General features: G+C 44.1%; 1 protein-coding gene across 1 annotated transcript in view; it reads left to right on the forward strand.

Annotated features, from left to right (window-relative positions):
• Positions 1 to 6,838: 6,838 nt before the first annotated feature.
• Positions 6,839 to 23,564, forward strand: part of rin3 (Ras and Rab interactor 3) — a 123,339-nt gene continuing 106,613 nt past the window's right edge. Inside the window, exons 1-2 of the mRNA XM_072271652.1 lie at positions 6,839 to 7,114; positions 7,382 to 7,556. Of these exons, the coding sequence (XP_072127753.1) occupies positions 7,065 to 7,114; positions 7,382 to 7,556 (225 nt within the window). The 5' untranslated portion in view covers positions 6,839 to 7,064. The remainder of the gene's footprint in view (positions 7,115 to 7,381; positions 7,557 to 23,564) is intronic.

The raw sequence follows: 23,564 nt of genomic DNA on the forward strand, positions 1-23,564 counted from the left end.
GGTCTGCAAGACATTACTTCCTACAAAGCGAAATGAATGACAGCGAGGCTTCACTACCCGATGAACTCAATGCCTTCTATGCCCGCTTTGAAAGGGAGAACACAACTACAGCTGTGAAGATCCCTGCTGCACCTGATGACCCTGTGATCTCTGTCTTAGAGGCCGATGTTAGACTGTCTTTAAAGAGAGTGAACCTTCGCAAGGCAGAAAGTCCAAATGGAGTACCTGGTAAGGCTCCGAAAATGTGTGCCAACCAACTAGTGGGAGTATTTTAGGACATTTTCAACATCTCACTGCTACGGGCGAAAGTTCCCACTTGCTTCAAAAAGGCAACAATTATACCAGTGCCTAAGAAGCATAAAGTGAGCTGCCTTAAAAACTATCACCCGGTAGCACTCACATTGACAGTGATGAAATGCTTTGAGAGGTTGGTCACAGCTAGACTGAACTCCTGCTTCAGCAAGGACCTGAACCTATTGCAATTTGCCTATCACCACAATAGGTCAATGGCAGATGCAATCTCAATGGTTTTCCACACGGCTTTAGACCACCTAGACAACACAAACCCCTATGTCAGTATGCTGTTCATAGACTATAGATCCACATTTAATACCATCATCCCCACAACCCTGACTGAGAACTTGCAGAACCTGGGCCTCTGTGCCTTCCTCTGCAATTGGATACTCGACTTCCTGACCGGAAGACCACAATCTGTGCTGATTGGTCATAGCATATCCTCTTCGCTGACAATCAACACTGGCGCACCTCAGGGGTGTGTGCTTAGCCCACTGCTCTACTCTCTATATACACGTAACTGTGTGGCTAGGCATAGCTCAAATACTATCTATAAATTTGCTGAAGATACAACCGTTGTTGGTAGAATCTCAGGTGGTGACGAGAGGGCGTACAGGAGTGAGATATGCCAATGAGTGGAATGGTGCCACAGCAACAACCTGGCACTCAACGTCAGTAAGACCAACGAGCTGATTGTGGACTTCAGGAAGGGTAAGATGAAGGAACACATACCAATCCTCATGGAGGGATCAGAAGTGGAGAGAGTGAGCAGCTTCAAGTTCCTGGGTGTCAAGATCTCTGAGGATCTAACCTGGTCCCAACATATCAATGTAGTTATAAAGAAGGCAAGACAGCGGCTCTATTTTGTTAGGAGTTTGAAGAGATTTGGCATGTCAACAAATACACTCAAAAACTTCTATAGTTGTACTGTGGAGAGCATTCTGACAGGCTGCATCACTGTCTGGTATGGAGGGGCTACTGCACAGGACCGAAAGAAGCTGCAGAAAGTTGTAAATCTAGTCAACTCCATCTTGGGCACTAGCCTACAGAGTACCCAGGAAATCTTTACGGAGCAGTGTCTCAGAAAGGCAGCATCCATTATTAAGGACCCCCATCACCCAGGGCATGCCCTTTTCTCACTGTTACCATCAGGTAGGAGGTACAGAAGCCTGAAGGCACACACTCAGCGATTCAGGAACAGCTTCTTCCCCTCTGCCATTGAATTCCTAAATGGATATTGAAGCTTTGGACACCACCTCACTTTTTTTAATATACAGTATTTCTGTTTTTGCACATTTTAAAAAATCTATTCAATATACATAATTGATTTACTTGTTTATTTATTACGTTTTATTTTATTTATTATTATTTTTTCTCTCTCTGCTAGATTACATATTGCATTGAACTGCTGCTGCTAAGTTAACAAGTTTCATGTCGCATGCCGGTGATAATAAACCTGATTCGGATTCTCTCATCCACGTCACTGACATACGACATGAAAAGAAGCAATTCCAGCATCAACCCCTGCACCAAACCGCTAGTCACCTGCAGCCAACCAGAAAAGGCTCCTTTCATTCCCACTCTTTGCCTTCTGCTCATCAGCCAATCTTCTATCCATGCTAGTATCTTTCCTGTAGCACCATGGGCTCTTACTTGTTAAGTAGCCTCATGCATAGCACCTTGTTCACACCCCCCTCAGCACACCAGTCCAGGTGCCGAGGCACCCAAAGCTCCCTCAGCACCAACGCCTGCCCTCCCCCTCCAGTTCAAAACGTGGACGAACAACGCAGGCTACCACAGTCCACACCCCTCCTTCTCCTGCACCTACCATCCACACCTCCACATACCAACTGCTATTGTCCCGATCTTCACCTTCCCCAGCCCCCACCTTCCATCAACCCCCTCCAGTCATCATGGACTCACCTCCACTTCTGAGCAGGTGAGAGGGGCTCTGGGGAAACTCAGAGACCCCAAACCATTGGGACTGGGTGGTGTGAACCCCAGGGTCCTGAAGGGGTGTGCTAAGAGTGTAGAGTTGTGTAGAGTTCTCTGCACACTCTAAATCTGAGTCTCAGCCTGGAAAGGGTCTCGACACGTGCGGTCCCAGTATCCAAGAAGTGCCGACTGAAAGTCTTCAATGACTACCATCCAGTGACCCTGACCTCACACTTCATGAAGACCTTAGAGAGGCTGGTCGGGGCTCACCTGCGACCCCGGGTCAGATCAGCCCTCAATCCCCTGCACTTTGCCTACCAGGAGCACACTGGAGTTGATGATGCTGTCATCTACCTGCTGAACAGAGCCTACTCCCATTTGGATAAGCAGGGCAGCATTGTGAGGATCATGTTTTTTGATTTCTCAAGTGCCTTCAATACCATACAGCCCTCATTGCTGGGGGAGAAACTCCATTCAATGCAGGTTGGCACCTCCATTGTATCCTATATAATGGACTACCTGACTGGCAGACCACAGTTTGTGGGGCTCAGAGCTGTGTGTCAGACATGGCTTTAAGCAGCACTGAAGCAGCACTGGGGCCCCACAGGGACTGTATTAGCTTCCTTCCTGTTTACCCTGTATACCTCAGGCCTTAGATACAACACTGAGTCATGTCATCTGCAGAAATTCTCTGATGACTCAGCGATAGTTGGGTGTATAAAGGGAGGACGGGAGGATAAATACAGGGCTTTGTCAAATGGTGCAGGCTAAATCATTTGCAGCTCAACATCAGTACAACAAAGGAGATGTTGATGGACTTTAGGAAAGCTAAGCCTGCACTGCTCCCTGTTACTATTGATGGTGAGGACATGGATGTGGTGAGGACCTACAACTACCTGGGGGTGCACCTGGGTGACAGACTTGAGTGGAGCACCAACACATAGTCTGTGTACAAGGAGGGCCAGAGTCACCTCTACTTCCTGAGAAGGCTGAGGTCTTTTGGAGTATGCAGACCTCTCCTTCACAAATTCTACCAGTCTGTTGTTGCCAGTACAATTTTCTATGCAGTGGTGTGCTGGGGCAATGGCATCAACACAGGTGATGCCAACAGGCTCAATAAACTAATTAGAAAGGCTGGCTCTGTTATAGGAGTCAAACTGGACACGCTGGAGGCTGTGGTGGAACAAAGGACCCTACAGAAAGTCCTGGCAACTCTGGACAACATTTCTCACCCTCTGCATGTCACCTGGACTGAACAGAGGAGCACTTTTAGTAATAGACTAAGACAACCGTGCTACTCCAAAGAACACTATATGAGGTCACTCTTACCCTCTATAATGAGTCAACTTATATAGCTGGGGAAGTGTTGACTCCCTCCTGTTAGACTGAGGTAACTTGCATTTTATTCTTTCTTGTATATTTGTATATCTGTGCACTTGTAATGCTACTGTGACACTGTAATTTTGTTTGGGATCAATAAAGTTTCTATCTATCATCTGCCTGTCCTCCCTCACAGCCTCTCTACACATTGCATGTACTTGCATACCAACTGCCCCATCCTCAGTCTTATCTCTCCAGTTCCCATCCCCCTGTCAAATTAGTTTAAACCCTCCTCAACAGCTCTAGCAAACCTGCCCGCAAGGATTGGGTTCAGACGTAGAAGAGATCCCAATAATCCAGAAATCTGAAACCCTGTCCCTTGCACCAGTTCCTCAGCCGCTCATTCACCTGTACAATCAGCCTATTCCTACCCTGACTAGCACATGGCACTGGGAATAATCCAGAGATTACTACGTTGGAGGTCCTGTTCTTCAGCCTCTTCCCTAGATTCCTATACTGACTGCGCAGGACCTCTTCCCCCTTTCTACCTATGTCATTATTGTCAGTGTGCACCATTACCTCTGGCTGCTCACCCTCCCTCTTGAGAATGTTCTACAGCCTCTCTGAGACATCCTTAACATTAGCACCTGGGAGGCAACACACCATCCTGGTTTCTCTTTTGCGACCCCTAACTATTGGGTCTCCTATCTCTACTGCTCTACCTGACTATACCTGAGCCTTAGAGCCAGCCGCATTGACACTGACCTGGCTGCTGCTGCTGTACCCCAGCAGTATCCAGAGGGGTATACCTGTTGCTGAGGAGAATGGACACAGAGGAACCCTGCAATTACTACGTATTTCCCTCTTCTCTATCTGGAACCTGCACTGTGGGTGTGACCACCTCAGTAAAAATCTCATCTTTGGGGTTTTCAGCCTCCCAGATGGTCCTGAGTACAGTACATCCAACTCCAATTCCTATTCCTTGCCAGTCAGGAGCTGAAGTTGGGTGCACCTCCTGCAGATTATGTAATCAGGGTGACGGTTATGTATCCTGCAATCCCACATCTTATAGGAGGAACATTCCATCCTTAACAACCATCCTGTTTACATTTGTTATGCCTTTGACTCGATTTCAACATTCAAGAGAACTTTAGATAGATACATGGATGGCAGGGGTATGGAGGGCTACGGTCCAGGTGCAGTTCGATGGGAGTCGTCACTTTAAAAGGTTCGGCGTGGACTGGATGGGACAAAGGGCCTATTTCTGTACTGTATTTTTCTATGACTCTAAGACCACCTGCCCCTTTGATTCATTTTGCCTCTTGCTACATCAAGGGACAATTCACTGTAATCCACAGACCTACCAGCAAGTCACCCATGTGTGGAAAGGAACAGGAGAACCCAGGGAATCCCCACAGTGTCACTGCAAGGATGTGCAAACTCCTGCGTAGACAGTGATGAGGTGCTCATGTAGACACTCTTCACGGCCTGGATTAGTTTGATTAAATTGGTTGTTGAACATTCCAGAGCACTTCTGTTACCAGCCTGGAGGATTTAGCCACTTATTCAGCAATAATTTTCTCAGTCTAGACTTTAACTTGCCTCTGAGTCACTATTTAACTTCTGCATAACTTAGTTTCAGTAGAAGACTTTCATCATTTGCTCTACGCCTCTTTTACCACCAGGAGAAGGATATTTCTGTATTTCATAGCTGCAGTTCTTTTGACAATCAATTAGACATGTGTCACTTACCATGCCCCCAGATGTTACTCATTTTAGAGCCCTTCATTGTCAGTCTCTTCCCATCAGCATTCTCTGGGTGTAACAAATGATGTCACTTGCCGTACAGTTCTGCTAATGATAATTAATCCTTGAGTGCCTCATCTCATGTGCACATTAATATTTATGCTGAAGGTGGCAGGGTAGATCTGTTGCTTTATATAGAAACTGCTGATTTTCATTTCCAAGTATTTCAGGCTGCTTCCACAGTGACTCTCCAATCTGCTACCCTCCAATTTATAAGCAGGTTTAATAATGTCCCTCGCTTCAATCCCTCATTCCTTCGGGGCTCCAGCCGTGCAGATGATCCCGTGTTCAAACTTAGATATGATGATAATCACAGTAAAGTACGGTCTGAGAGTCGCTATTTAACTTCTGCACAAGTTAATTTCAGTAAAAGACCCCCAGCTTTTGCTCTACACCTCTTTTACCACCAGGGGAAGGATATTTTGGAATTTCATAATCGTAGTTGTTTGAAAATCAATTGGACATCTATCAGTGATAGATGCCTCTAATTTTTAGTAGCCAGTGTGCGCAAAAATCTTATGTTGTGCAAATAAACTATCACATACCACGCCCGTTGAATTTCAGCTGAAATTTTGGATGTAGTGCATAGAAGATAAGAAGAAACCAGATATCATTAATTAAATGGTTAAAAACAATGGAAAGGATGATAAAGGGGAGGAATTTGACTTAGTGTTTTGGAAGAGATAAGAGTTGCAACAAAATCCTTCATTTTCACCCAGACTGCTAATCTTTAAAAAGCAAACAAGCACATTCTGAGATTTCTCACACAATGTTTTGAGGAATTCAGTCAATGGAACAAGATACTGCCTCCAGCTGTTTATATAAAGAATACCAGACCCCTTCATGCAAAATCCTTTATACCTAAAGACCATTAAAAAAAACTCAGACTGCTACCATTCATCACAGTCTTTCACAATCATATTTTGCAACCAGCTGTTGTATCTTTTTATTTTGGGAACCTTTTATCTAAGTTTTGGTTTTGCTTGCTCTTGTGGAATTTGCTGAAATCACTTAATGTATTCCTCCAATTCATTCATTGCAGTTGACAGTTTCTAAAGTTGACAGGCTTCCAATTATTAAAAAAACTATTTCTCATCGGTATATGCCAGAGTTTTGAAGTGTGCCTGGTCTTAGAATAATTACTTTTTTGTGTAATTGGGAGTGGGGGAAGGGGGTAAGGAGGGTGGGGAGAGAGGAGGGGTCTACTCATCTTCAAAGTACTTCTCAGTGAGTAATGACTTCAGAATCGTCTAGGTAAAGTGGCCAACTCTGCAAAAAGAAACCAGATTTGTTTAATTTTGCCCTGGAAAGCTGCTGCTAGTTTTAAAATGGATTTGGCTCCAAAGCTGGTCAGCTGAAACCAGTGCTCCTCCCACTTTTTGTGGAAAGTTCTGACTCTGGAGAGCTTGAGGTAGTAATACTGAAAGCTTGACCATTTAGTACTGCCTCTTCCTGAGATCTCTCATTTGATCACAGAGCACAGGAAGTCAAAGACAGAGAACCCACAGCAGCCGCCTTCCTCTCCTCCAGCGTCTGTTACTTCTCAAGATCTACAAAGAAAAAATACTACGCCATCTTTCTGGCTGAGATGCAGGGTGCAATCCTCTATCTCACGAAATGTAAAACCTCTGTCAACTCTGGATATTAAAGTTTTTCAGATGGAGAGCTGCTTAAATGGGTCTGCACAGCAGAGCTGATCAAGGGAGACAATGATGAAGACAACATCTGGGGAAGAAGTGGAAACTGGAGACATGCCAGGGTACGTAGTTGATCATATAACAAAATGAAAATCGTTATGTTTTATGGAGAAAACATAAAATATCTTGCTATCATAGCTGGATTCTCTTCATGTATCTCACTGCATTAAGTGCAGTTTCAGATTTTGCAAAGACTAAACTTGCCTGTGCTATTGTGTCAAATAATCAGTTCTCAGCATCATACTAGTATACTGATGCGGCTGATTGCTTAGCCGCAAAAACTCTGTCCTCCTCAAGTTTTAGCAAGCTTACACTTCGTATTCATTCAGCCCTCTGCTAGGTGCAAATGATGAGTGCAGGCAGCCTCATCTGCTCCCTTCCCGGCCAGCACCATTTCCAGGTATCAGCATCCTGGACAAGCTGATTAGGACTTGCCCGGTGTGGCTTCAGCTCAACACCAGAAAGGAAAGAGTCGCCGAAGTCCTCCACATGGAACCACGAGGGGTAAGTCCGTTTGAAGCACTATTTCTGAGACTAGAGAGCAGATGTGCCAGAGGTGGAGTATCCTGGTGATGATTACACTAACTCCATCTAGAGATATAACATACTTCAATGTAACAGGTCAGAAATTAGAGCTCTGTGGATAAGAAAATAAACTGTAGCTCATTTTCCACTGAGCCAGACCCTACTGTTTAAGTGTTTTAAAAATAACCATTCTTAGAGGAACTCCTTTGAGGCGTTTTGTTGGAAACATTGAATCACAATCAGAAAGTTATAATTAATTAGTTTGGATTGTTTCAGATCACATTTTGAGTAGCATTAACTCAGACATCCACAATGGGGGAATTTCAGTGGTACGAGTCTTTTGGAGAAGTTCCATTATTTTCATTAATAAACCAGCTGAGAGCTGTGAAAGGAGAAAAGGTGAATTTATTGCAAACCATTGCACGGTAAAAGAATATTTTGAATACTTGCTGCTGAAATGGGATAAAGTTTTGCTGTGTGAAGTTCTCGTGCATTGTGGATCTTCTGGTTGCTGCATTTCCTGCGTCCCTCAGTTGTTCCGTACCTGAACCCTTCTAATCTGAACGTAGAGAGCCTCCCTCACTGTGTCTGACAATAAAGCCCCAAGCAGAAGAGAGGCCTCAGGTGGTGCAGTGCAAGCTCACCAACCCCTAGAGTCCCCTAACCATTTTTCACAACTGGCAAAGCAACTCCTTCCATCACCTCCGTGTTGCAGGCTGTTAAAGCTGTCAAGACTTGGAATTTTATTTATTTACTTTTATTTAGAGATGCAGCGTGGTAACAGGTCCTTCTGGCCCAATGAGCCCACACTGCCTGATTACACCCATGTGACCAATTAACTTTCTCACCTGCATGCCTTTGCAATGTGGGAGGAAACCGGAGCACCCAGAGGAAACCCACATGGTCAAGGGGAGAACATACATAGTCCTTACAGTGGCCAGGTTGCTGGCATTACTGTAACCACTAGTCTTCCTGACAGCCCAATTCATAAATGCTATGAATGCCTCCAGCATTCAGTAATACTTAGAGGGTACCAAAAATGAAACAAAGTGTTCAAAAATCATTAAAGTATATAAAATAAAAAATATTTTCTTCAAAAATAGACAAGCAAAATGAACAAATAACTATTAAGCCACATTTAATTAATTATTTAACATTTTTAAAAATTTTTTAAATAAATAAATAAATAAATAGATTACCTACACCTTACCTGCCTTCTTCAGGTTTTCAGTCTCTGCTGAAATTAATGGGATCATACTTGTCTAATTGGGTACAGAACCTAGAAGGTGATTTCCCCAACATTTATACTGGGGGGGTCTCGGCAATACAAAATTCCACTACTGGAATGCATGTTCAGCAACTGATTTTATTGAAATCTCTACCTCCAACCAATGATGGGCTTGGGACGTCCGCATTTGGCTTCATGAGTGCAAAATTTCTAGGCTTGCTGACGGTTATGAGAAACGTCCAGGTCATAAAAACCTTTGGGCAGTGCCATACACCATTCTGATGGCACTGCCCAAACTCCAATGCAACTCCTTCCTTCAAAGCTGTACAGCTTCTTGCTTTTATAAGTATCATTTGTGCAGAATTAAGCCATGATGCAAAGCAGGAGCAACAATTGCCAGCATTCATCCTCAAAGGGTATCACTTTGTCGTGTCAATGATCAGCATGTGTTTCCCAGCACATTTCTATTGTCATTCTCCAAGTGGGGTGGTCTTGGGATTTAACCAATAAAGATAGAGTGAAAATCCTGTGGGAGATGGCTGCATACAGGCTATCCCTGGGTAAAGAACGCCCAACTGACAGACATCCTTGCACACAACCGAGCTCTCATGATATCATTAAATTTAGAAGTCTGATGTACATACATTCATTTCTACAAACTGCAGAACAAGTTTCTCTCTCTCTCTCTCTCTCTCCACTTTCTTACCAGTCTTTTGTGCTTTTGATACCATTCATTAGGATACTGTGGAAGTACAGGGATCATATTGAGTGATTTTTGTGTATCTTCTGACTGATGGATGGTAAACTTATGGACATCTGTAAAAGCAGTGTGCTTTTGATACCCAGAGACAAGCCTATGATGCGTTGCTATAAGGCTCTCGCTATCTGGGCTCATTGAGTTCATGACCCAGGCAGATGAGGCTCTCTGAACCATTGCTGAGATACAGTGGCACAGCCAGTAGTCTGCTGCCTCATAACTTCAGCAGTTCAGCTTCTATTCCAACCTACAGTGTCGACCGTATTGACTTTCTGCACTGCCTGTGACTGCGGGGATATTTTCTAGGTGTTCTGGTTTCTATTTGGGTTACAAATGTGTGCAGGTTAATGGGTTAAATAGACACTGAAACTTTCCCCTAGTATGTAGGGGAGAGGTAAGTCTGGAGGGAGGGGATGAGAGTATTGATTAGTGTAAATCGATTATTTGTAATGGTGCAGATTTTGATGTCTGTTTCAGTGAAGCATGGCCCTACAATGCTATGATAGGCCTAGATGGATTGGATATGGATGGTTCCATGAATAAGTGGGTTTAAGATCTGAAGTCACAGCCTCAGATTAAGGGGATGTTCCTTCAAAAGGAGGAATTTCTTCAGCCAGGGCGTGCTGCATCTGGAACGTGGAGGCCAAATCATTGTGTGTGTTTAAGGAAGAGACTGATGATTTCTTGATTGGTAAGGGGATTAAGGGTTACAAGGAGAAGGTGGGATGAGGCTGAAAAATATCAGCCATAATTGAATGGTGGACCAGATTTGATGGGCCAAATTGCCTAATTCTACTCCTACACCTCTTATGGTCTTATGATTCTAGGAATACTGGCTAACACTTCGAACCAGCATTAATGGACAGCTGTACTGTCATGTGTTCCACCGTTTAAATAAGACACTAAACCACAACCCCATCTGCTCTTTCAGGTGAAAACAAAACATGGTGTAGCATTAACTTAAAGATATCCTGACAAGTATTTAACCCCCAGGTTTTCTGGCTGCCCCACTGCCGTCTGCAAGACCATGTGTGCGCAGATTGACTGCACCTACTCTTAAATTACAGCAGTGGCCATGGACCAGGAAATTCTGCAAAATGTTTGGCCTGCACGATGCTATTTGAATGTAAACCTTCCTTTCAGCACCTGAATCAGAGAGATACTCGGCCTGTGCTGTCTTTGCTACACTTTCCTCGCAGAACCTAGTAGTTCTTCCTGTGAATGCACAGTTAGATAATGAACTGTACATCTGCGTTCCTCATTGGTTCAAGAATAGATTCTCACTGCCGTTTGGGGTGACTGTGATGTGGTGTTACATGATGAGCAATGCTTCATGTAACACCACTTTGTCCAAATGTCTTTGTGCGCTCTTTATGAACTAAAGTCACTTGCATGCCTTCACAGTGTGTGAGGACACGGCCAAACTAGTCTTTAAAAAGGTTCAAGCAACACACGCAAAAAGTTGCTGGTGAACGCAGCAGGCCAGGCAGCATCTATAGGAAGAGGTACAGTCGACGTTTCGGGCTGAGACTCTTCACATATGATTTCTCTCCTTTATACTCAATTGCATTTTTTAGGATTGCCCTCTTATCCTGCCCTCTTCAAGATTTAGTGCATGTACAGCCCCATCTTTCTCTATTGTTATCTTCATTTTGGAACTATAAACATAAGAGATTTTGCAAATTCAGTGTTACAGACACACAATCCTGGAGGAACTCAGCATCTTTGGAGAGGAATAAACAGGGAAAATTTTGGGCTGCGACCCTCCATCAGGGCCCATACCCCATTAAAGGGGTCAACTTAGAACCCTTTAATTTCTTTATGCTGATAGTTCCTAACAAAATGTATTGGGTTACTTTGTCCATTGCAAATGGCAGTTAGCAAGGCTCTCTTGTTGATAGTTTGCATGTGGACCATTGTTCCAGACTGTCTATTGCATAACCTCAGCGCCATTTGGTGCTTACTGCAGGGTGGTCTTGCAGATTTGCAGGGAAATGTCATGCATTTTCCTTACAAGGACATAGAGGGAAAGTTACCAGTGATTGTAAAATGGCTAGTACATATGTGGAAAGACTGTCTCCAGGCACTGTAATTCAACTAGGCAGGGATCCAAGTGTCCTGGTGGGACTCAAACACATCTCTGGATTACAGGATGGAATTGCTGGCTTTGAATGCAGTACGATTTCTGCATCTCTTCACTGCCTACACAGTGCTATCCACTCACATTCATCTGGTGTCAAACCCTCTATTATTAGTTGAGATCAGTTCCCCATTCCTCTCAACCACGGGCTGGAAGGAACTACAAACTTTAGAGCAGAATGGGGTGTTAACGAAGAAGCAAGGCAGTGAATGAGCAATCCCATCGATGACGCCAAAGGAAGAAGATTTACTGCAGGCATTCACAGGGTGTGGATGTCATTGGCAATGCCAGTAATTATTATCCATCTCTGACAGCCACTGCAAGGTCTGAGGAGGCAGATGGGACTCAATTACATTGGTGGATCTGGAAAGACACACATGCCAGATCTGGATTATTTTTAAACACCTATCCTGTAATTTCATGAATCCTGTTGCTGAAACCAGCTTTTTGAAAATAATCTGCATTTAGTTTGTTAAAATTCCCCATCTGATGTGCTGGGATTTGAAACACTGGGAATCAAAGGTCTGTTTGCTAGCTACCAATTCAGCAAACCAAGCCCTAAAATACCGTGTGCACACGATTATGAGAAGAATACTAAGTAATCATAAACAAAATTGCTGATGATGAGCCGTGTCCACTGCCACCCTCACAAAATGTATTGGTGGGCCGGGTTGCCTCTTGACTCTGTAGCAAGCTTCAGTTCCCTCATGTCTAAGCAAACATGACTGCGAGCTTTGAGAATCAAAGCTACCTGATGATGCGTATGAATGAGGGCTGAAATGCGTACACCTTGCCAGGATCTGAGATTAAACCAGCCCTTTTTACTGTTACTGGTGGATGAAATGCTGCAACTGGTCCTGAGCTGTCTATGTATTCAGGATGATGATCTCACCAATACAGCAAGGTGCTGGGTCAGATATTTATACAGGGCCAAAGTTGATACGAATAGGGAACAAGAATAGGGAGAGAACTATCTGAGAGAAAGTGAGGGCTGTGTCGGATATGAGATGACCAAATGATGTTAAGGAGTAACACACACAAAATGCTGGAGGAGCTCAGCAGGCCAGGCAGCATCTGTGGAAAAGAGTATACGGTCAATATTCCAGGTTAAGACCCTTCATCAGGACTGGAAAGGAAGAGAATTCCTCAGTGACTGCAGTGACCCAAGAAGCCGATTAGGGATGGGCAACTAAATTCTGGCTCAGCCTGTGAACCCATATCCCTTGAATAAAGAGTACAAACATAATTGTGGCAATCATAATCAGTTCCAGAAGTCATAATGGACAAGGAAAAGTTCACCACTAAGCTTTGCTCCATACGTTTTATATGCTCTCCATTCCTCTTCACTTCAGAGCCAAAGTTTTTCCTTTGATGCAATAATTTGAAAGGGATACAAGACCGTGCTCATTCTCAGCTTGCATTTCCTGTGAAACACAAGCAATCTGAGGAAGAATTAAGACTCCTTCCCACAAACCTTCACCTGCACCTGGTTTCACCTATCACCTGCCAGCTTGTACTCCTTCCCCCTCCCCCACATCCTTATTCTGGCTTCTTCCCCCTTGTGTGTGTTCCAGTCACTGAGGTGCAAAAGTACCTACGATCCGTTAGGGAGAGAGTTTGAAGATTTTGACCCAGCATCAGAGAAGGAACAGCGATATATTTCCAAGTCAGGACAGTGTGTGGCATGAGGGGCAACTTCCAGGAGGTTCTGTCATCTCTAGTTATGATACCCTTAACAATGAGCTGGGTACTGTTGTTACCCATAGACCAGAATCAGGCAATGAGCTGTTCATTTCATGTGCTCCCCACACCTCCACCTCCAGCATGTGCAGCTTAAAGAAAAGGGTTATTTGATTTCAGAAGTTGTTGAATTGACAGGTGTTTCACTCTGATTATGGACCAAGACTGTCAGCTTGGTAACTTAAATGTGAGGGTAAGCTGTCGTCACCTCTACACTCCTCTGTTGAGAACGCACTGTGAGTAGGTTCTCCTCATTGTGTTATGAGGAGGCAACAACTGATTCAGAACTGGAGAATTCTAAGCCACAATACAGCCTGTTGAGACAGCCAGTTGGGATCGACTGAACCGGAGATGAATGTAAGTGGGGAGTTAAGATTTTCTGCAATGAGGCAACAGCAAGATTTCCATGCTCAGCACAGGATAATCTCTCACCTGAAGGCTGTGTCCACAGCTGTCTTCAGCATCCTATAATTGGTCAGGAACATCTGGAGAGGTCCTGTTCAGTGCATTAGGTCTGCACGCCACAGTTGTAAACAACTCTAGTGTAAGAAAGGATCACCCCTCCCACAGGGTACATGCTGAAATGTTTTCCAGTTCAGATTGAAGCTGGAAAACATTTCCTCCTTTTGGCTGGTTGAACTGATTCAAAACCTTGTGTAACCCCCTCACTGGGCTCATACGCAAACTTGGCTCGAAAGCTAACTCTGCTAACAGCCTCGTGACTCAGCAGTGAGAAGGCCACCTTTCATAAGCAATATATGTCTAAGGTCAACCAAACAGGAAAGTTGGGGTGTTCCAATTAAAGAAACCTCGATTTGAGCCAATGCACTGTAAATACTGCCCGTACACAATTATTGGTTGGCAAGAAACAGCAGATCAGACACCACATAAAATTATAAAAGAAGTATATTTACCGATTTCAGCTTGATGAAAGAGTTAATAGGAAAAAGAAAAGAAAAGGGCCCATTACAGTTTAACCAGTCCAATGTGCACATAACCTTGGAGCTCATACTGGAGTATTTGGGGGTGTATCTCTACATGCTGGAGCCACGGTCTGCGTGAAAGCACCCACACATTCTGAACTCTCCTCAAAGACCTTCTCGAACAACTGGCTCTCTTTCAGGAGTATTGGCCCTTCCTCCTTGGAGCCATTCATCTGCACAAAGCAATTCTTGCAACAGGGACGCTTTGTCCAGCAGCATTCTGTGGCATCTCCACTAAAGACTATAAGACTATAAGACATAGGCTCAGAATTAGGCTATTCAGCCCAAGTCTGCTCCGCCATTCCATCATAGCTGATCCCAGATCCCACTCAACCCCACACACCTGCCTTCTCGCCATATTCTTTCCCGTGTGCCTCACTCTGGAGCTCCTGCCAAAAAGACCCCAAACCAGACTACTGTCCTTCAGAAAGCTCTTCCCCACAGCCCTCTAGGACCTTCTCTGACACCCCATGATCCTGATTGGCTGACATGCATTCCTGAGTTGGACAACATGGCTCCTTATCTTAGCTGAAGCCAAAACACACTTTCCAGCATGGCACACTGTTTTTACAGAAAACTACTGATATAAACTATCCCACAGCATAGCAGTAGAAATCTTAACCAGGCATTGCATTTGTTATTTGGGCTGCAGAAATATATAGAGCAGACCGTAGAGACTTTGAGATCAGATTTTCTGGCCTTCCTAAAGAATCACCTTACAATAATGCCCCACTGTTATGGTTAGCACAGACTGTCGCCAGTAGGATCCTGCTTTGTTTAAAATCCCCTGACCATGCAACATCTATGGGGAGGCTGAAGATCAGTTGCCATTGTGAAGGAAAGCTAATATTGGCCTGACATCAGTACTGGGGATAATGGTTCCAAAGAATAAACAAGAGAAAATCTGCAGATGCTGGAAATCTGAGCAACACACACAAAATGCTGGAGGAACTCAGCAGGACAGGCACTATTTATGGAAAAAAGTACAGTCAACATTTTGGACCAAAACCGTTTGACGCGACTCACTGCTCCCCCCACTGTGATCCCTGCTGCTCTCCAACTCCTTGACCACGTGCTTACCCAGACCTGCTACTACAGCCATGTATCCTTTCTGGGAACATCTCTTTGCTGCCAGCTTATAGCACATAGCTCCAAAGAATAATTAGTTTGCATTGAATTAGTTGTATTTGTCATATGTACATCAAAACATAGAGTGGAATGCATCTGCGTCAAATCAAATCAGTAAGAATTGTGCTGGGGGCAGCCTGCAAATGTCGCCACGCTTCTGGCGCTAACATAGCATGCCCGCAACTTGCTATCCCTAGAGGTACGTTTTGGAATGTGGGAGGAAACTGTGGCGCCCGTAGGAAACCCATGTGGTCAAGGGGAGACCATACAAACTCCTTACAGACAGTGGCAGGAATGAAAGCCTGGACGATGATCACTGGCATTGTAAAGCGATTGCACCAACTGCTACACTACCATGCAATGTTTCTACATATGGATAGGAGCACCTCTACGTCCCTCACAGGGCATTCCTATTCTCTGGCAGGGATGCCAATGTATCATCTCCACTGAGCTTGGTGCAGCCTAACTTGGAAGGACAGTTGGAGGGAAAAGGGATCCAGGCGTGATGTGATGTCGGTAGGAATAGTTTCAAATGGGAAACACTTAGAGAATCCTCAAGCACCATGAAATGGGAGAATTGGCATGGAGGGGGGGGATTGGCAAAATGGATACATGCAGAGATTTTGTAAGCTATGGGAGTTAGAGACCATGAGACAAAGATGTGCAAAGCAAATCAATCAGAATGTGGACATAATCCCTGGAAGGTAGTAACTGAGAACAGCAGGTACGGGATAAGCATGATCTGAAGTTACAGGACAGTTCTATGGTACAGCTTCACTGGTCAGGAGGCACGTAGACACAACACAGCCTGTCGGGAGGTGATCCACTAGCACTGAGGGTGTCTTGTGTAGGAACTTCACGAGTGACCAGTATACTTTCGAAAAGAAGATCACAGGGGCCAAAAAGACAATAGATTGATTGAGATGATAACTGTATATACATATGTAAATATTTAGCCTGTGCTATAATTTCAGATGTGTAATTAGTTGGAGCTTGTATCTTTTTCAAAGGGGAAGAAAGGTACTGTAGTGATCCCCACATTACAAACAGTTTGGTAACCGAAATTTGCCCTTACACAGATCACCACCTGAAAATTTGAGATATGGAATAATTCTCATTCTCGCGGAATTTATGTCTTGTCTTTTTACATACACCTGTTAGGGTACATTCTGCAGATACCTTATAAGGTAACTGGTGAATGCACCCTAACAAGTCCATGGCAAAAAAAGAGGCCAAGTACAGAGAGTCATAATAGGACTGTTTTCTAAGAATGCAAACATCACCCCATCACCTCCCCCCACCTCCTAACACCAATAATTGTAAAAAATATCTTTGGTGATCCTTTTTCAATATTCTTTTAGACTTTGGATCCGTTCCTTTTGATTGGGAGGTCCCTCCTGTTGATAGAGGTCAACCATGGACGTTGCATCCCATCTGTCAATGTGATATGCAAGCCAGGGTAGCAAGATATAGAGAACAAACTGTTGCCCGTACAGCAGGCTCTCCCTCTCCATGCAGCTGATGAATCCAAAGGAAAGGCAGAGACCGATACAGTTCGGCACCGGCAGCATTGCAGGGGTTGCCCGTCAGCATTGAACTCAATGTAGGACTGCCTTAGAGACTCTAGCTTTCTTCTCAGAGTTTACTCCCAAAGCCTGCCCCATGAGTGGGTATAGCCACAAGGCAGCGAAGATTGGAGATCAGAGTTTTCCTTCTCTTAGAATGAGCTGCCAAATGTAGCTGATAGGATCCATCTGCCCAAAGCGACTGGTTTCAAGGCACCAGTAACCTGCCTTGGTCGCTTCTCCTGTCAATAGAAACAGAATTGTCAGACTTAACAGCTAAGCTACACATGAAGCCAGGAGCTGGACTTGGCTGTCAGAGGATATTTGAGACAGTTGCCACTGGGAGCATTTAATAGGTAGAGTGAGATTATCCCCACTACCAGCCCCTTAAGGAATCAATCTAGACCTACCTTTAGGAAAACAAGGGAGGAAGAAAATAGACTGGTTAGTATGTCATCAGTGATGCAAGAAATGCTACTATTCATTATTAGAAGTGTATCAGTAGAGTATTTGGAAAATTGGTAGGATGAAACAAAGTCAGCGTGGATAAATGAAATCATACTTGTTAAAGTTACTGGTGTTATTTCAGGGATATGATTAGTGGAACAGGTGAGGGATTACCAGTGGATATAGTGCATTTGAACTTTCAGAAGATTTCAACAAAGTCCCACATAAATACAATAGATTCTGCAGTTGCTGGAAATCAAGAGCAACACACACAAAATGCTGGGGGACTCAGCAGGTCAGGCAGCATCTATAGAAATGAATAAATAGTTGATGTTTCGGGCTGAGGACCTTCATCAGGATCGAAAAGGGAGGAGGAAGATGCCAGAATAGAAAGGTGGGGGGAGGGGAAGGAGGGTAAACTGGAAGGTGACAGGTGAAGCCAAGTGTGTGGGAAAAGTAAAGGGCTGGAGAAGAAGGAATCTGATAGGAGAGGAGAGTGGACCATAGGAGAAAGGGAAGAAGGAGGGGCACCAGGGGTAGGTGATAGGTCGGTGAGAAGAGGTAAGAGGCCAGAGAGGGGAATAGAAGAAGAGACAGGGAGAGGGGAAAAGAAAAAAAAGGAAAAAAATTACCAAAAGGAGAAATCAATGTTCATGTCTTCAGGTTAGAGGCTACCTAGAGGGAATATGAGGTGTTGTTCCTCCACCCTGCGAGAGGCCTCATCATGGCAGAAGAGGAGGCCACGGACTGACATGTCAGAATGAGCACGGGGAGAGGAATCAAAATGGTTGACAAAGCCGTCCCCAATTTACGCCGGGTCTCACCAATGTAGAGCAGGCCGCATCAGGAGTACTGGATACAATAGACAAACCCAGCAGATTCACAGTAAAGTGTTGCCTCACCTGGAAGAACTGTTTGGGGACCTGAATGGAGGAGAGGGGGGAGATGAAAGGAAAGGTGTAGCATTTCTCATGCCTGCAGGGATAAATGCCAGGTGGGAGATAAGTGGGGCGGGGAGGTCCCACATAAGAGATCAGACAGCAAAATGGAAGCATGTGGCTTTGAAAGTAAACCACTATCATGAGCCCTTCCCCGAGTGACAGGCTGGGATGATTAGTGGGATACAATATAGTTTAAGTGCTTACATTCTGACTATTCACAATACATATTAACAGCACACACAAAGTGCTGGAGGAACTCAGCAGGTCAGGCAGCATCTTTGGAAAGAAGAGTCAAAAAGACAGTCAGTTGACTGTCATTTTACCATAGATGCTGCCTGGCCTGCTGAGTTCCTCCAGCATTCGGTGTGGGTTGCTCGGATTTCCAGCATCTGCAGATTTTCTCTTGTTCACAATATATCTTAATTTAGTTGATGACACTGAATGTAGCGTCTCCAAGTTTGCAGACAACCGAAAGCTAAGGAGATCGTGAACTTTGAGAGGATGCAGCAAAGGTCCAGTGAGATTTGGACAAATTAAGTCAGTAGAAAAATACATGGCAGATGTAGTATCATGTGGGTAAAAAACAAGTTATATACTTTGGTGGCAAAATCTGGAATTCAGATAACTATCTGAATGGCAAGAGATTAAGAAAGGGAAAGATGCAGCAAGATTTGAGTGCCCTTGAGCACAAATTGATTTAAATAAGTGTGCAGGTACAACAGGTAGTTAAAAAATCAAATGGTGTATTGGCCTTCATGGCTGAAGGGTTCGAATGCAGGATCATGGATGTCTTGCTGCAATTGTGCAAAGCCCTAGTGAGACAACCCCTTGAGTACTGCTCAGAATTCTGGTCTCCTTATCCAAGAAAGCATGTTCTTGCCACAGAGGAAATGCAGCAAGGCTTATTCCTGGGGTGTAGAGCTGACATCTGAAGACAGATTGGAACAATTCAGATTAGAAACTTACTGAATCTTGGCAGAACTGGACTGATAAATGGACAAAACAGGTTCTCAATGGAGAGCGAGTCCAGATCCTGGCGTTACTACATAGGGTTCAGCAATTTAGAATTGAGACAAGGAGCAATGTCTTGATTCAAAGGGTAGTGACCATGTGGAATTTTGCTCGTGGTCGTGGCAAAATCAGTAAAGCTATTCAAAAAGGAATAAAACCCTAATGGCTGAGAAGTCAATGGGTATTGGCAAAAAGAAAAAAAATGATATTGGATTTGGTTCATCAGCCGTGATTGTATGGAAGGACGGAAAAGGAATGAAGGGACATGTAGATATCACTTATTCATAATTTCAATGTGTCAGTGTTAGGAACTATGTGTGCCATGTGGTATGATACAATGTCTTACCAAGCATGGCTGCTCAGTTGAGAAGAAACGTTCGGTTAATAGCTCACCCTGTAACTAATCACTTATGCTTGTGACAACACAAGGGTCCTTCCACAGACACTGCATCTTCCCAAACACACTGGCTGCCGTTTTCTCAAACAGAAAATGGTGTTTATGCCTTTGAGCGTGGGAATCCAACTGACTGAGCCTTTCTGAGTTAGTTTTGCATTTAAATGTCATTTGAACCCTACAAGTCTGCCCCTGGGGAATAATCTCCTTTACTAATTTTATCATTTGTTGATGCGAATCGATATAACGTGATTTGCATATCATGTAGATTTCACTGAAGTGTGACATCTGTGTTCATGTTTTTCACTGCCTGTTCAGCTCGTTTTATAAACTGCAACCCCAGCCAGAGCTATTGCCTGAATGAAAGAATTAAGCACCCTAAAGTAGGCTTGATGGAGGTGTCTTTGTCTTTCTCAGTCCCCTTCATGATAAACACTGCATCCCACAAGAATGCCCACTTACTTTTGTGCCTCCTGTGCCTTCCCCATCAATACTCCATCAGCTCCACACCCTTTCCTCACTGCCCTCTGTTGTGTTTGCTCACCTACGACTACTGGTGAGACCACAAGCCAGACAATAGAACAAACTGGAATTCAAAATACCCCTTTATTCAGCAAAACTACACCAGTTTCAAAACTCAGTTCAAACTCATACCCCCCACGTGCAGTACAGCTATTTAAATGGTTTGCCACAGAACAATTGGACAACGACCGATCACTGAAAGTCAGCCTGGGATTGGTTTCAGCCGATCACCAGGTGCTGATTGTTCTGCCTCACCATAACATCCTCCCCATAAAGAGGTGTCTTTTATGGCACATTCTTGTTGAAATCAACAGAAGCTTTACATCCTGTTCAGTGAATCGTATATAACGCCCTGGTTAAGCTTTCACTGCAAATGCTGTAGGGTATTTCACTTAATAGTTGTCTGTAGAAGCAGTGTGTTCTGCTGGTCGGGTTTGGGTTACCGTTGAAGATAAGGGGTTGTGATATCCAGCTTAGGAACGTCGGGTCAGCCAATCAGGATGGTGGAATTGGGAGAAGGTTCTAGAGAAAACTTGGAGGAGAGGTTTTGTGACAGACACTTACAGGGTTTGAGGTCCTTTTTGGTGGGAGGTGGAGACAGAAGAAGATCGAGAGATCAGCCGGTAGGATTCGATCCAACCAGGATGTGCGATTCGATGGAGTCCAAGATGGAATATTCTATCGGTGATCAGTGAGTAGGAGTTGATGCCATGAATACAAGGACACCTCCATCTTTTGGGAGATTTGAGCTCCAACTTGTGCACATTTGATTGATTTAATTATAACACGCCCTTTTACTTATTTTTCTCTTTTTTTTCTTATTTTACAACTGTTTGATTAAGTGACATTCGTAAATACACCTTTCTTATAATTGTAGGCAGTGTGTGATCTATTACTTCTTGCTAAAGGATAATTGCAAATGGGCAGCTTTTATGCAGTGTTCACTCAGATTGGGGTGCGGGTGGTTGAAACATCTGGGCTCTCCTGGTCTGGAGGGACACAAGTCATATTGACCCTAGACATACGGAGTTCAGGGAAGGTGGTTTTCTCACTGCTAGCCCATTGGCTTGTTAGTGAGGGGCTAACAAGCCGTATTCCTAGAGATGCCCAATAAAAAGAGGTTTCATGTAGATTCTGAGCCATGCAGCAAGGAAACCAGCCCTTCAGCCCATCAAGGTCTTATCGACCATCCGGCACCACTTACACTAGTCCTACGTTCTTTCCTTTTAATTCCCACACATTCTCATCAATTTCCACACGGATTCTACCATTCATCTCTACGCCAGGCACTATTTACCCATGGCTGGGTAACCTGTTTCTGGAATGTAGGTGAAATCCAGAGTGTCTGGAGACCATCTGCAGAGTCACGGAGGAGACAGGCAACCTCCACACAGCCAGCATCAGATGGGATTGAACCTGAGTTGCTGGAGCTATGAAACAGCAAGTCTATTTGCTGCTCTGTCGCGCAATTTTTTTTTCATTGTTGAGCAACCTTAAAGTCTGTGTATTCACGACATAATAAGGCACTCACAGAGTTCTAGAGAAGCATTGCCAACATAGCAGTCTCTAGATGACAGACAGCTCCTCCTCACAAACAAATCACGTGCCAGTTGGGTTCTGTTGCAGTCCTTCTGGGATGAGTCAGAAGACCGCGTGCATTCCCATCCCACTGCAGATGTTTAATCAAGGCGCCATCATAGTGCAGCCCTTGTGTGTGCTACAGTCTTAGAGATCTCGTTCTCCAGACAAACCACCGAAACTCCTTCCATCTGTTAAATCTTGAAGGTCAGCCAAGAGTTCTCCTTGTGATCCTGGGTAAATTCAGCTCTTTAGAACACTTGCAAAATAAGCTGAAGTACTCCTTTTATCGGAATGGTGTTTGTGGGACTGGCTTGTGTGTCAGTTATCTAGCACCTTTGTCTGTAGAAGCAGCATGCACGCCTCAAAATGCAATTTATAGATTTTAAGATGTCTTGAGGGTTTGGCAGTCACTTTATTCATGCCAGAATTACATTCATTTTAACTTTAATATAATTACATTCTGCAAAATTGTACACACCCCCAAGAAAATTCCTCCCATTTTTGTTGGTGTTTCAATATTAGATTAGATTAGATTCAACTTTATTATCATTGTGTGAATACAGATACAAAGCCAATGAAATGCATTTAGCATCTGACCAGAAATGCAAAGAATAGTGTTATTTACAAAATAACTGTGAATAAAAAAAGTGCTACAGCACACAAATATAAAAGTACTGAGACAGTCCAATACAGATGCAATACTGCTTAGCTCTGTGATGTGAGGTTCAGCAGGGTCACAGCCTCAGGGAAGAAGCTTTTCCTGAGCCTGCTGGTGCGGGAGCGGAGGCTCCTGTAGCGCCTACCGGATGGGAGGAGAGTAAAGAGTCCATGGTTAGGATGAGATGCATCCCTGATAATGCTTTTCGCCCTGCCCAGGCAGCGTTTATGGTAGATGTTCTCAATGGTGGGCAATTGGGTGCCGATAATCCGCTGGGCAGTTTTCACCACATGCTGGTGTGCTTTGCGGTCTGATATGGTACAGTGGTAAAAGTCCGTCAGTATCCTGGGACAGAGGTGAGCTTTCTTGATTCTCCACAGGAAATAAAGGTGCTGTTGCACCTTTTTGATCAGGATGGAGGAGTTCGGGGACCAAGTGAGATCCTCGGAAATGTGGATACCAAGGAATTTGAAGCTTGATGCACGCTCCACTACAGCTCCGTTGATGTAGATGGGGATGTGAGTGTGGCTCCTGGCATGCCTGGCATCACCTTTTCATTGTTCTTATATAGGAATGATCTTTATAATATATGTATAGCAATATATATAGGAATGAGCTTTGTAATGGCATTCATTTCGAAAGGACTAGAATATAAAGCAGGGATGTAATGTAATGTTGAGGCTTTATAAAACACTGATAAGGTCTCACTTGGAGTATTGAGAGCAGTTTTGGGCCCCGATCTTAGAATGGATGTGCTGACACTGGAGAGGGTTCAAACAAGGTTCACAAAAATGATTCCAGGATTGAATGGACTGTCATATGATGAGGGTTTGATAGCTCTGGGCCTGTATTCACTGGAATTGAGAAGAATGAGGGGTGACCTCATTGAAAC

The sequence above is a fragment of the Mobula birostris genome, chromosome 1 (genome assembly GCF_030028105.1).
Source record: "Mobula birostris isolate sMobBir1 chromosome 1, sMobBir1.hap1, whole genome shotgun sequence".
NCBI lineage: Eukaryota > Metazoa > Chordata > Chondrichthyes > Myliobatiformes > Myliobatidae > Mobula > Mobula birostris.